Below are 12,543 nucleotides of genomic sequence, written 5' to 3'. Positions count from 1 at the left end.
TATTTTAGTGCTTCAAATTCTAATTCTGAATGCTGTGAAATGTCTGGATATGGTCTTAAATTGTTTCTCATAATAGTTTTCATAAGTACCTACCAAGTTAATAGAAACCAATAAACATTTTAATTTGAATGCGTTATACATGCTGTGACAGAAATGCCTGCTGATCTTGCTCATAACATTTTTCTAAGTTTTCATCTGTTTTTTTCATTGACCCTTTTTAATTGTTTGCTATCCACATGGCTATAAATATCACCTGGTCACATTGTTACAGGTGATATCATGTGTTTGCATTCCTTATTAATGTGCTAAATAAATATTATTTGATTCAGATACAATGACATAATAAATCCAAGGCACATCCATCTATCTATGTATAAACATGTTTTGGATTTATAAATGAATATAAATAAATCCAAGGCATATATGTATGTATACACATATTTAATGCTATAATTTGATTGAATTTAAAAAGGATTGATTGGCTCACAGTTGTTAAGTGAGAACATACCTCTTGGTAGAATGCAGAATCAGTCCCTCTTGAGTGCTTTGCATTCTCAGATAAATTGCTAATGATCTCTGCTTCGTACAAATTGGCAGATTCAGTATGCCAATCTTTTAGTCTGCTGTAGGAAAGGAAGGGATAAGAGTATTTTCATCCTGAAAGCTTTTTGAAAACAACAGCCCCGATAGCCATGAGAATTTCATTGCTATCGTTTCAGTCTGTAGGGTTGGAGTCTATGACTGGTTTTGAATAAATCAGGGTGATCTTCATAGATCATAAAAAAGTTAGAAAGGGTCTTTCAGTTCCGTTTCTTTTGTTGTTGACCAAGAAGATGGTAGATTTTGACACTCATAATGGTAAAGGTAGACATCTTTTAAGGTGCTTGGCTCTCCGATTGTCTTATGTGAGGCAGATTAAGGAATGAGATGAAGGACTGGGAAGGATTGCATATTGGTGAGTGAGCCATCACCCCAGCGCCTCCATTTCTGGTCAGTAACAAAGGTGGCTGACACCAGTGCCCTTTCCAGTCACTACACTTAATGTGAGCATCTCCCTCTTAGCCGAAGTGCCCTGCACATTAATTTCTTCCTACTGGTGGGAGGAAGAGGGGGTGTCAATGGAGGGCGATGGCTGTCGGGAGTGAGGAGGTAGCTGGATTGGTAAAGGTGCTGAGAGGAGGAGTTCTTCCCTCGCGGAGAGTCCTGGTGTAGCCCTAGGTGTATTCCTTTCCACAGAACACAGTTTTCTTTTTTATTTTTTTCCTACCCCTCAGTTCAGGTATCCCTTTTTGCTTCTTAGTGGATTAATCACTAGGATCATATAAAAAGTTTTAAGGAACTGGAAGAGTATTTCCATTAACTTTGAGAAGTAATTTCCAAATTGCTGTGTTCAACAATTGGGGGTGTTTTCTCCTCTAAGTTACAGCTGCTTGGAAAGAAGCTGATTCTTATCAAAAGATTTTTGCTTTTACTCAAAGAGTCAATTAAAGTACTGCCTTTTTTCTAAAAAGATAGAATGAGATTTATAAACCCTATTAATTAACTACAAAAGCAAATTATCTCCTAAAAGAAAACTGTAGCATCCAAGGTGATTTGATCACCACATTTAATTAGAAAGAAAAGTAAATCATTGTTTCTTAGGACCTGAAGTACAGTCAGGAAAATTTAACCCCTTTAATAGAATGTTGTCATCCTTGAACTTGTAATTTTGGTTAAGAATTGGGGGAAGCAGCTTTTATTTAAGTGTCCCCATGAAAAAGACTGTTGTAAAATTCTAGGCAACTTGACAAATTTATGTCTGTTCTTTTTTGGCCTTAATGTAGTTTGTAGGAGAAGATGAGCTTGTTTGATTTATATGTGGTGATGGTTCTTTCAAGGGTAGAAATTGGGACTTAATTAAAAAAAATTAGAGTGTATCCTTTCATAAGCTAAGAGAACTTAGAGGTTTTCTACAAGAAAATCATATGAATTTTTATTTATTTATTTTTTTGGGTGGAGCAATCACAGGTGTTTGTTTCTCTTTGTAGGTCCAAGAGTTGACCAAGGAATGGACAAACAAGTGGAATGAAACCCAGAATATTTTGAAAGTAAGGACTATATAAGGTATCTTAGTCTTCCTATGCTTGCTTGAATAGGTAGAACTTCTTTTCCCTTCCAAATGTGGCGAGTGTGTACATTGCTTAAGGTAAGACTGGTGGAACTGATTGGTGACTTCCATGGGTGGGGATTCTGGTTTGATTCTGAGAAGTCAGAGGGAGGTGAGTAGACATCACACAGCTGTGTGTTTTGACTCACCCCGGGTGTGCTGATGTTGAAGATATGTGCTCTTACTCATTGGGCTTTTTCCATTTCTGACTTGGCACACATCTCAGCTCTGTTTCATATTCAAGGGCATTTACTTTGTCTTGCTGCTTTGTTACGCCAATAAAAAAAAGATACATCAGATGGAAAATAATATACACTCGCATGGGCCGGCTAGATTTCGGAAGTTGCTAAACTCGTGATTTCCTATTGCAGTTTTTTTCCCCTCGCATCTCAGGGCCACGTGGTGATGGTGTGCCTGCTTGCCAAGCCTCCCCAAGAAAGGATGTCAGGAGTGGCCTCTGTTTCTCAGATTCTGTACTTTGAAATGCAAGTTTCTTATTTTTTGCTGAATTATTACAAAATCTCTGTCTATTGAGGCCCAGCCACACCAGGCTTAATTTCGGATTTGAATTTTGTGCTTTGATGTTGTCTGGTTACTTGATGTGTGAGAGAAGGCAGTGCAGAGGCTGCTGAATTTGAGGGTGGTGTTTAAGGTCTGTTGTGATAAAGCTTCCCCAGAGAATTCGAATCTCTATCTAATATGGGTGAGTAGCTAGATGAGGTTTAACCAAATGTCTTGGCAGGACTCTGACTTGGATCCCCATCTTGTGAAAATCACACATCCAGCCAGTGTCTCACAGCAGTACCGTCAATGGGTTAGCCATTCAGTTCTGCATCTGCCAGCTGTCTCAGGGAGCTGGGTCAGCATTGTGTTGCCTAACATCCTCCTTGTACTCATTAGGCAATTTGGCCTGCTCTGGGAGTAAAAAGACTATGGTAAGGTCAGGGTTGTGCTGGGATTTGATGGTGGGGTGTTGTGATGGCCCTGGGCCTATTCCTTCTAGCTCCAGAAGGCTAAATGTGCTAAATGTGGCTTCCACATTCAGACTTTCTTCCTCTCTCCCCCTGGTTACCAGGATAAATCTGTAACTTTGAGGTATGGCACTTCTGCTTTCTTTTGTTGAGAGCTTTTTGTGCGTGAAAACTTCGCTTGAATTTTAGAACAATCAAGTGTGGGGTAAGTATCTTTTTGTTTAAGTTGCATTTGCTCTTAAAGGGCCTGCTGTAGCTCCTGAAGCCCAAGTTGTTTGACCTTGTATGGCACTTGGCTCAGGACCACTACAATCTCCACTGGAGGAAAGTGGGAACTGTAGGTTGTTACTGCTTTGCAAATTCATAATTATATGTAGTGCCTGTTAGCACAGAGCAATGCAGCAATAAATTAAAAGATTTAGGTTTTGACTCTTCTCTCTCTCTCTCTCTTTTTAAAGATTTATTTATTTATTTGAAAGGCAGAGTTGCAGAGAGAGAGAGAGAGAGAGAGAGAGAGAGAGAGAGAAAGAGGGGTCTTCCATCCAGTGGTTCACTCCCCAAATGGCTGTAACGGCCAGAGCTGTGCCGATCTGAAGCCAGGAGCCAGGAGCTTCTTCTGGGTCTCTCACGTGGGTGCAGGGGCCCAAGGATTTGTGCCATCCTCCACTGCTTTCCCAGGCCATAGTAGAGAGCTGGATCAGAAGTGGAGCAACCAGGACTCGAGCAGCGCCCATATGGGATGTGGACACTGCAGGCAGAGGCTTGACCCACTGTGCTCCAGGTTTTATCTTCTAATGTGACTGTGCTCGCTCCATGTCTCTGTGGGAGGAGTTTTATAACTCCTCTCTCTGCCAAGTTGTCCACTCACAGTCTTGACAGTGAAACCCCCAGGTTTTTCCTTACGCTTTTTCTCATGAGATGATGTGGACCCCGAAGCTAAAATCTTCCTCCATGTTTTCATAAATCTGATTGCTTCCTATCTTCGGATGGGAAGTATGTTATACATGCTAGGTGTTAAAGGTAATGAAAAAGGCAAACACTGTTTTACATCTTCCCCTTCTCTTGGCCTTGCCAGCCATTTGACTTTCCTCGTTGGTATTTGTGCTTTAAACCTATGGTCGTTCTCTGTTCACATTTGATGTCTTAAGGGGCTGCCTTAAACTCTTGTTGTAAGACAGTGCCCATGGGCTCAGGTGAAGAAGGGGGCTATGGGAGTGCTTTGTTTGAAAATGTTCTTTGGAAATTGCCTGCTATTTGATGGGTCTGTATCAGTGTGGTTTGTGCGATCCCTTTCCTACATTTCTGCTGTCCATGTGTTCCCTCAGTCAGGAAGTTGTCCCAGTAAAGCTGCCTGGAACCCACCCAAGTTAGCAGCAACCACTGTGCTCCTTCCCTTTCCCATTTCTGTTAGGAGACTTGAGGTGGTGCATCAGATACATGTAGGAAGCTAGGCGAAGCTCCTCTCGTGCAGGGGTAGGAGTCCACAGACAGCGTGTTGGGTGGAGGTCCTTTAAAGTCAGAAGAACTCTTGCAAGCCCTTTAAGTTGCCCTGGACATCAGCTGATCCCGAGCTCTTGGATGCTCAGAAACAAGAGTGGCTTTCTTCCTTTCTTTCTGCATCCAGCCTGTGCTTCCCTGGCCCTGCCTGGGTGAGGGTCGAGGTCACGTCGAGTGAGCTGGAGGGAGAGCGGCAGGGTTCTGCTCTGACAAAAGGCACTGAGATGGTGGCAGCACAGTATTAGTGTCTGCAGCCTCGGGCTCTGACCTGCAGAACTTGGAGCTTGGACCTTCAGTTCCCTGTCCGCCTCACACTGGCTTGTGACTCTCTTCCACAACTGTCACTTACCCTGGATCCCAGCTTGGAAGTCACTGCAGATAGCACCCGCTCCCCCACGTCTGAGTTAACAGGGTAATAGATAATAAAGGTTCCGAGTTCCTTGGAAAGTAGACAGAACGTGAGTTTATCTTAAAGGGACACTGTAATCTCTGTGTCCACTCTGCTGCCCCTAATTTTATGGTCCTCGTTTGCCCAAGTCCATACTTCCTTGCCTGGCCTCTAGGGGCACTGGTCTCTGCTGGGTCCCATCTGCTGTGTCACAGTTCTGTCTGCCCAACCTTGGCCATGCTGCTGCCTGCTGGCTTGCTGGTCCCCGCCTGGGCATTGGGTTTCTGAGTGTCTCTTGGCCTTTGCTTGAGTTGCTCCATCACATGGAATGCTCCTCTCTTTTGTGCCTCTGTCAGAGTCCCTGTTGAAGCCCTCCCTGATGGCCACCCCACCTGTTCCCCGACTCCCCAGTTAGGGTGATTTTATTTTCCCCTTTGTTTTCGTAGCATTTAGTTTTACTTGGGTCACAGTGTCTGTCAGCATCTGAGTTAGGGAATCTTGTCTTCTCCTTCTCTCTGCCGTCGCATCTGGTACTCATAGAGCAGCGGGAACAGGGTCTGGCCCAGCCCATCTCTTTCTCATTCTGTTTAGCAGGCTCCTAGAGCTCTGCTTGTCACATGCAGACGTGTCAGGAAAACTTAATGGGATGCAGTGAGCAACGAGAAGCAAAAATAAAAACTTTTATGTTAATCTACTGGAGCTGCCATAATAGAAATATCATAGACTGGCTGGTCTAAGCTGCAGAAATGTTGTCAAGCACAGTCCTGGAGCTGGTAACCCAAGATCACGGTGTTGGCAAGTTGGTTTCTCCTTGGCTTGCAGGTGGCTCCTTGCTCTCTGGGTCCTCACAGGCCCTTTTATCTGTGTGCCAGACTCCTGGTTTTCCTAGGTCCCCATCACCTCTTTTTTTTTTTTTTTTTTTTTTTTTTTCAGGCAGAGTGGACAGTGAGAGAGAGAGAGAGAGACAGAGAGAAAGGTCTTCCTTTGCCATTGGTTCACCCTCCAATGGCCGCTGCGGCCAGTGCGCTGTGGCCGGCGCACCGTGCTGATCCGAAGGCAGGAGCCAGGTGCTTCTCCTGGTCTCCCATGGGGTGCAGGGCCCAAGCACTTGGGCCATCCTCCACTGCACTCCCGGGCCATAGCAGAGAGCAGGCCTGGAAGAGGGACAACTGGGACAGAATCCGGCGCCCTGATTGGGACTAGAACCCAGTGTGCCAGTACCGCTAGGCGGAGGATTAGCCTATTGAACCACGGCGCCGGCTCCCATCACCTCTTATAAGGACAACAGTCATATTGAATCAGGGCCACTCAATTGGCCTCATTCTAACTTAATCACCTTAGTTAATAAATATGAACTTAAGTAAAGGTCCTATCTTCACATATAGTCATACTCTGAGGGCTAAGCATGCGAGATTTTGGGGGACACAATTTAGCCTGGAATGACTGTGAATCATAGAGATAGGATGACATGGTGGGAATAGTGACCTGAGAGGGTTGTGCAGGCAGCGGCCCTGCCCCAGTCCTGCTCCCACCTCTACATGTTTGAAAGGCTCCTACATGGCTGCATTTTGTTAATTTATGGAAGGAGGATGGCTGAGTTCCTTTTGCTGGCCCTGTACTTGGATGCTTTGGATCCCTGCTTGGAAGTGGGGTTCATGGGCTTGCAGCATCAGCACTGCCCCAGAGCTGGTTAGGAATGATGGCTTTCCCCTGCACCTGCAGGTCGTGTGCTGACACAGAGGAGCAGTGGAGCAGTCTTAGACGTCTTTGTCTTCAGATCCATCCCTTCCCTTCTGCTCTGCTGGGTTGCCCTGGTCCACACCCCTGTGGGAGATTGGAGAGAAACAGACCCGCCCGATGCTGGCCCTGCAAGGCTCTCCAGGGACTGGCCTGTTGTCCATGGTTTCAGCTTCCACTGTTGAAGACTGATTCACCCTGGTGACACAGCCCTGGCCTCCACAGATGCCCCTTCTTCACTTTGCCCCTTCTGTCTGGGGGCAATGCTGTTTCCCTGTTGTTGCCAGTTTGTGGGTGGCCTCACTGTCCCCAGTGGCTTCCTGGCTCTTTAAGGCTAGACACCAATTCCCTGTATTAAAAGTCTCTTGGATTTCAATACTGAAGTAGTTTCTTATTGTGGTAAGACTTTGTCTGATACAAAAGTGTGCTATGTACCTGATCTCCTGCCTGCACTGCCAGCCCCTCATCACCTGGTGTGTTAATATACTCTTGCCTTGTAGAGGCTGTCCTCCTAGCTCAATGTGATTTTCCTCCTGGGGTAAGTTTGTCCTAACTTGCCGTGACTCTCCTGGGACTCAGGCGCTAATATTGTGCCAGATCAGCTTCTGCGCGCCTTGGCTTCGGGGGTTTTCTGTGGTTTCCCTTTTGCATAGCTGTAGCGTGCAGTGTTTATAGTGGTTTGGTAGCCATACATTGTACCCCTCTGTGCCCCTTTTGGCCTGGCTTTTTACAAGCCCGGTATAAGTTTTATGAGTGGTGATTGTGTTCAAGCGATTCTTTACGAATCCTCCTCCAATTCTTTCCCACTCCCCTCCCCCAACATTGTTCTCCACCCCACCCCCAACATGTTTATGCCCCTTTGTGGTTTATCTGCCTTGTACACATTTTGGTTTCTCTGTTCCAGCATTTTATAAATGGTTACAGAAAAATGCTCAAGGTTTGTTATCTGACTTCCAAATAACTCCTTGAGCTCCATGCTTCAGAATAAATCACAGGCAGTTGGACGGCAGCATCAGGCTGGCTCCTGTCTTGACAGATGGTGCGGCAGAAGGGAGGGCTGCCTCTGGGAGTGCCTGTCCATAGCAGAGCTGCAAAGTGGTGCGGGCGGCCCTGGGCTTGCGCTCGGATCGAATCCCACTAGCATTGGCTTTTCCTCTCATTTTTCAATAAATAGGGTCTCATCCTTGCTGGAAACACGCCTTTTGATTACGCCGGCGTCTGTCTGGATTTTGTGTTTCCATTGCCCTGCATAGGGCTTCTGACTGTGGCTTGGCCCTGGGTGAGTGGGGAGGGAGCAGCTTGCCTAAGTCCATCCACTGTCATCTGGGAGGCTTTCCCAGACAGAATGAGCCTCATGTGAGCATAAGTTGAATGGTGATTGGTTTTTCAGATTTTGTATGGAGCTACAAGTTAAGCATCTCTCATCTGAAATGCTCCAAAATTGGAAAAATTTTGAGCATCAACACGATGCCACAAGTGAATAATTATTTCACACTTGACCTCACGTGACAGATCATAGTCAAAATACAGGTGAACTATCAATATTGTTTAAAGTATCTTTCAGTCTGTGTGTATGAGGTTTCCATGAAACATAAATGAATTTTGTGTGTGTGTGTGTGTGTGTGTGATATGTGTGTGTGTTTTATTTTTTAAGATTTACTTACTTATTTGAGAGGCAGAACAATAGACATAGGGAGATCTTCCAATATGGGATACGGGATGCCAGGGATATGGATGGCGTAATCCACTGCACCATAATCCTGGCCCCACATTTTGTGTTTAGACTTGGTCCCATCCCTAAGATCTTTCATGTAAAGGCTGATGCTCCAAAGTGTGAAAAAAATCTGAAACCTGAAGCGCTTCTGACCCCAAGCATTCTGAATAAGAAATCTTCAACCTGCAGTATGTATGTGTGAACTTCAGAAAGTTCATGGGAAATTTGTATCATCTTTTTATTTTGTAAAAAAAAGTTTTATATCAGAATAGTTTTAAATTTACAAGACAAAAATTGTGAGGTAGTAATACAAAGAGTTCCCTTTTACCCCCACCCGATTTGTACCATTGTTCCCACCCCCCTTCTTAAGATTTATTTATTTATTTGAAAGGCAGAGTTACAGAGAGGCAGAAGCAGAGAGAAAGAGAGAGAAAGTAACAAAGAGAGGTCTTCCATCCACTGGTTTACTCTCCAAATGGCCGCAACAGCCAGAGCTGGGCTGATCTGAAGCCAGGAGCAGGAGCTTCTTCTGGGTCTCCCATGTGGGTGCAGGGCCCCAAGGACTTAAGGCCATCTCCTACAGCTTTCCCAGGCATTAGCAGAGAGCTGGGTCAGAAGTAGAACAGCTGAGACTCGAACTAGTGGCTATATGGGATGCCGGCAATTCAGGTGGTGGCTTTAGCCGCTATACCATGGTGCAGGCCCCTGCATTGTTTTAATTCCATGTCTCCTTGAACTCTTTTGAGAGCTTGTGCATTGCAGACAGAAAACAATTAGTGTTTGTTGAACTGAATTTGGAGGCTGGAGCACGGTTGAAGTGATGTGGCAGTGGGATCGCCTTGCAAGTGATTTTGTTTAAGTTGTATCCATGTCTTGCCTGGCCTCCTCAGGTGATTAGAAGAGGCATGACATACAAGCCAATGGCAGGGGCGCATGACACATTTGATGGAAGGGGGCTTTTCACTAAAGTTTTGAATAATGAGAATCATACTAAAATGAAATTGGAGTCTGTTCCTGGCTTAAGATTTTCTGAGTTGGGATTTCATAGAGAAACACACTGTCAGCCAACTGATTTCTGCTCTGTGGTGGAGTCAGGCACCTGAACTTTTTGTCTCTGGAAGATATGGCAACTCATAAAGCATTTTCCCCCCGGATGTCTGTAATTTTCCATTTTGTTGGGAAGACATGTGCTGGGGAGTGTACTGGCTTGGAAGCAGCACTGATAACTGGGCTGTTGGCAGCTTAGGTTTGGAAAACACGTTTCCTGTGGTCTTCTGGATCCCTGCTGCCCAGGAGGCTGCATCCTCTGCTCTCTGGAATATGGGATGCCAGCATTTTTTTTTTTTGGGGGGGGGTCTGGCCTCTCTCCTTTAAGTGTAGCTAATCCTGACCTATTCTTTGTATAAGGCTTGAAAATGAGGGTAGGTGGGGGGTAGAGTTTTATTTAGAGACATCAGTTTTCCCCAGATTTTGGATTAAGGAGGAGAAATCTCTTTCAGCCATGGGTTGCCAGCTTCCTTGCCAACAGCTGTTTCAGTATTCATTGATCAGAATTCTGACCTCATTGTCATTTTAAAGATATAGAAGACAGTCATGTGCTGCTTCACAGCAAGGATACCTTGGTTCACCCTCCAATGGCCGCTGCGGCCGGCGCGCTGCGGCCGGCGCACCGCGCTGATCTGATGGCAGGAGCCAGGAGCCAGGTGCCAGGTGCTTTTCCTGGTTTCCCATGGGGTGCAGGGCCCAAGCACCTGGGCCATCCTCCACTGCACTCCCTGGCCACAGCAGAGAGCTGGCCTGGAAGAGGGGCAACTGGGACAGAATCTGGCGCCACAACCGGGACTAGAACCCGGTGTGCCGGCGTCGCTAGGCGGAGGATTAGCCTAGTGAGCCGCGGCGCCGGCCTATCCCTATCTCTCTTTCTCTCTCTTTCACTCTGCCTTTCAAATAAATTAATTAATTAAAAAAAAAAACTTTAAAAGCTTTCAAAAGTTTGAAAATAAAGAAGAAATAAAAAGTGAACACTCTGTTGACATGCTGGCATTCCAGTAATCTAGAACTGCTGCCTCTGTTGATAAAGAAATCCCTGGCATCACTGTGCATTTGAAATTTTCCTTCCCAAGCCGGCGCCGTGGCTCAATAGGCTAATCCTCCACCTTGCGGCGCCGGCACACCGGGTTCTAGTCCCGGTTGGGGCGCCGGATTCTGTCCCGGTTGCCCCTCTTCCAGGCCAGCTCTCTGCTATGGCCAGGGAGTGCAGTGGAGGATGGCCCAGGTGCTTGGGCCCTGCACCCCATGGGAGACCAGGAAAAGCACCTGGCTCCTGGCTCCTGCCAGGATCAGCACGGTGCGCCGGCTGCAGCGGCGGCCATTGGAGGGTGAACCAACGGCAAAAGGAAGACCTTTCTCTCTCTGTCTCTCTCTCTCACTGTCCACTCTGCCTGTAAAAAAAAAAAAAAAAGAAAAAAAAAAAAAAAAAAAGAAATTTTCCTTCCCATAATGGCTTCCCAATTTGCCTCAGTTTGTTCCTGCCATCGATTCATCCCTTCACCCCTTCACCCAGCCATCCCTCTGTCCCTTCCTCCTTTCCTTCATCAAGCCTTGTCCATCAGGATCATCTTGTTTATTAGGCATAACTCTCAGCATTGCAAACCATCCCTGTTCTCCCAGACTGCATTCAGATGCCAGAAAACGTTGCCACAGTCGAGTGTTCCTCTGTGAACCTCCCGTTGTCTGGTGTCACTTTGTCACATCCTCTGATTTCTAATGGAAACAGACCTAAACTGCATTAGCGGATAAAACAGAGGAGTCCCTCTCCCAGACTCTTTGATGTTTGAGGCCTCAGATTAGATAAAACAAGTAAGCCTTCCATTTTCACTTATGGTATTTTGTTACTGAAGCTTACTTAAGCAGGTAACTTAGGCTAAATGAATTTATATATTTGTGTGTATGTGTGCATATATACACACACACTTAAAGCACTTTGAAGAGCCTCCAAAACATAGAAAGCATTTTATGAACTTATGTCCACTAGCATGTAAACTCCTCAAGGACACAGTTCACATCACAGTGGGTTCAGTGTTTTGTTCACTGCTCGCTCAGTGGGTCTGAATCCTGAATGAGTGGGTGGTTGTAATGGTGTTGCACAGTGTGTGTTCCTGGAGTAGTTGTTTGCACTAGTGAGCATCAGGCCACCTGGGGAGGAGGGGGAGTGAGGCCTGAGCCTTCACCCTAGCTGTAGCTTGAGGTCTGAGAACCTGGGTCTTGTCCTTCAGGTATGGGGACACCTTTTGCTCACGTTTGTATTTCATGAATTCTAGGGTCTGGGTCGTAGTTGTTTATAATAGGAAGCTTTCAGCGAATAATTGTTGAACTCAACTGTGTTTTCCCATTTTAAGATGTTTCAGGGCAAGTCTGAGGATTTGCTGCATAACAAGCCACCCTAAAACCTAGTGACTTAAACAAGCCGGGATGGTCTGCCATGGTTTTGTGGCCCCAGCTGCCTCAGTCTACTTCTGCTGCCTTCCTTTGAGGCTTGGGGTTGGGTGGTCCGAGATGGCCTCACTCACGGGGCTGGTGACTGGCCGTGTCAGCTGGGGATGATTTGGCCTTGTGTCTCCCCATCTCCATCAGGTTAGTGGTCTCAGAGTCTTAAGAACAGCACGAGAGAGTAAGCCCCACTGTCCAAGCACTTCTAAGCTTTACTTGCATCTCGCTGGCTGATGTCTCATTGGCGAAAGCTAGTCATATGACTAAAACCGGAGGGAGACAGAGGGGATTACACACAGGTACAAAGAAAGCAATGGTTTTGCCATTTTTGCAAAAGATCCGCTCTAAGTGTTGTCTTTCTCTAGTCTTCTTGCTCCCTTGCCTTCCCTGCCTGCCCCAGTGGCTTACAATTTTGTGTGTTTGTCTTAGCGTGTGTTCCTTTCATCCATGGAAAAGAGTGCAAGGGAACTTGGTGAAATTCATAGAAAAGGCAATTAAAAGATATATTTACTTAGGTGCCAAAAATTTTTGAAATATTCACAGTTCATGGAAAATGTGTATTATGAATGACCTACATGTGGGTTTCAAAAATATTTTTGTA

At 45.7% G+C, this 12,543-nt stretch overlaps 1 protein-coding gene across 11 annotated transcripts in view; it reads left to right on the top strand.

Moving 5' to 3' along the window:
- Positions 1-12,543, top strand: part of KIF16B (kinesin family member 16B) — a 321,890-nt gene that overhangs the window by 73,120 nt on the left and 236,227 nt on the right. For all 11 annotated transcript variants that reach the window (XM_070052111.1, XM_008256361.4, XM_008256360.4 and 8 more), the window contains exon 12: positions 2,028-2,087. In XM_070052111.1, the coding sequence (XP_069908212.1) occupies positions 2,028-2,087 (60 nt within the window). The remainder of the gene's footprint in view (positions 1-2,027; positions 2,088-12,543) is intronic.

The sequence above is a fragment of the Oryctolagus cuniculus genome, chromosome 11 (assembly GCF_964237555.1).
Source record: "Oryctolagus cuniculus chromosome 11, mOryCun1.1, whole genome shotgun sequence".
NCBI classification, from domain to species: Eukaryota; Metazoa; Chordata; class Mammalia; order Lagomorpha; family Leporidae; genus Oryctolagus; species Oryctolagus cuniculus.
Note: the sequence above shows the minus strand (reverse complement) of the source record. Positions and strands in the feature narration are given on the sequence as shown.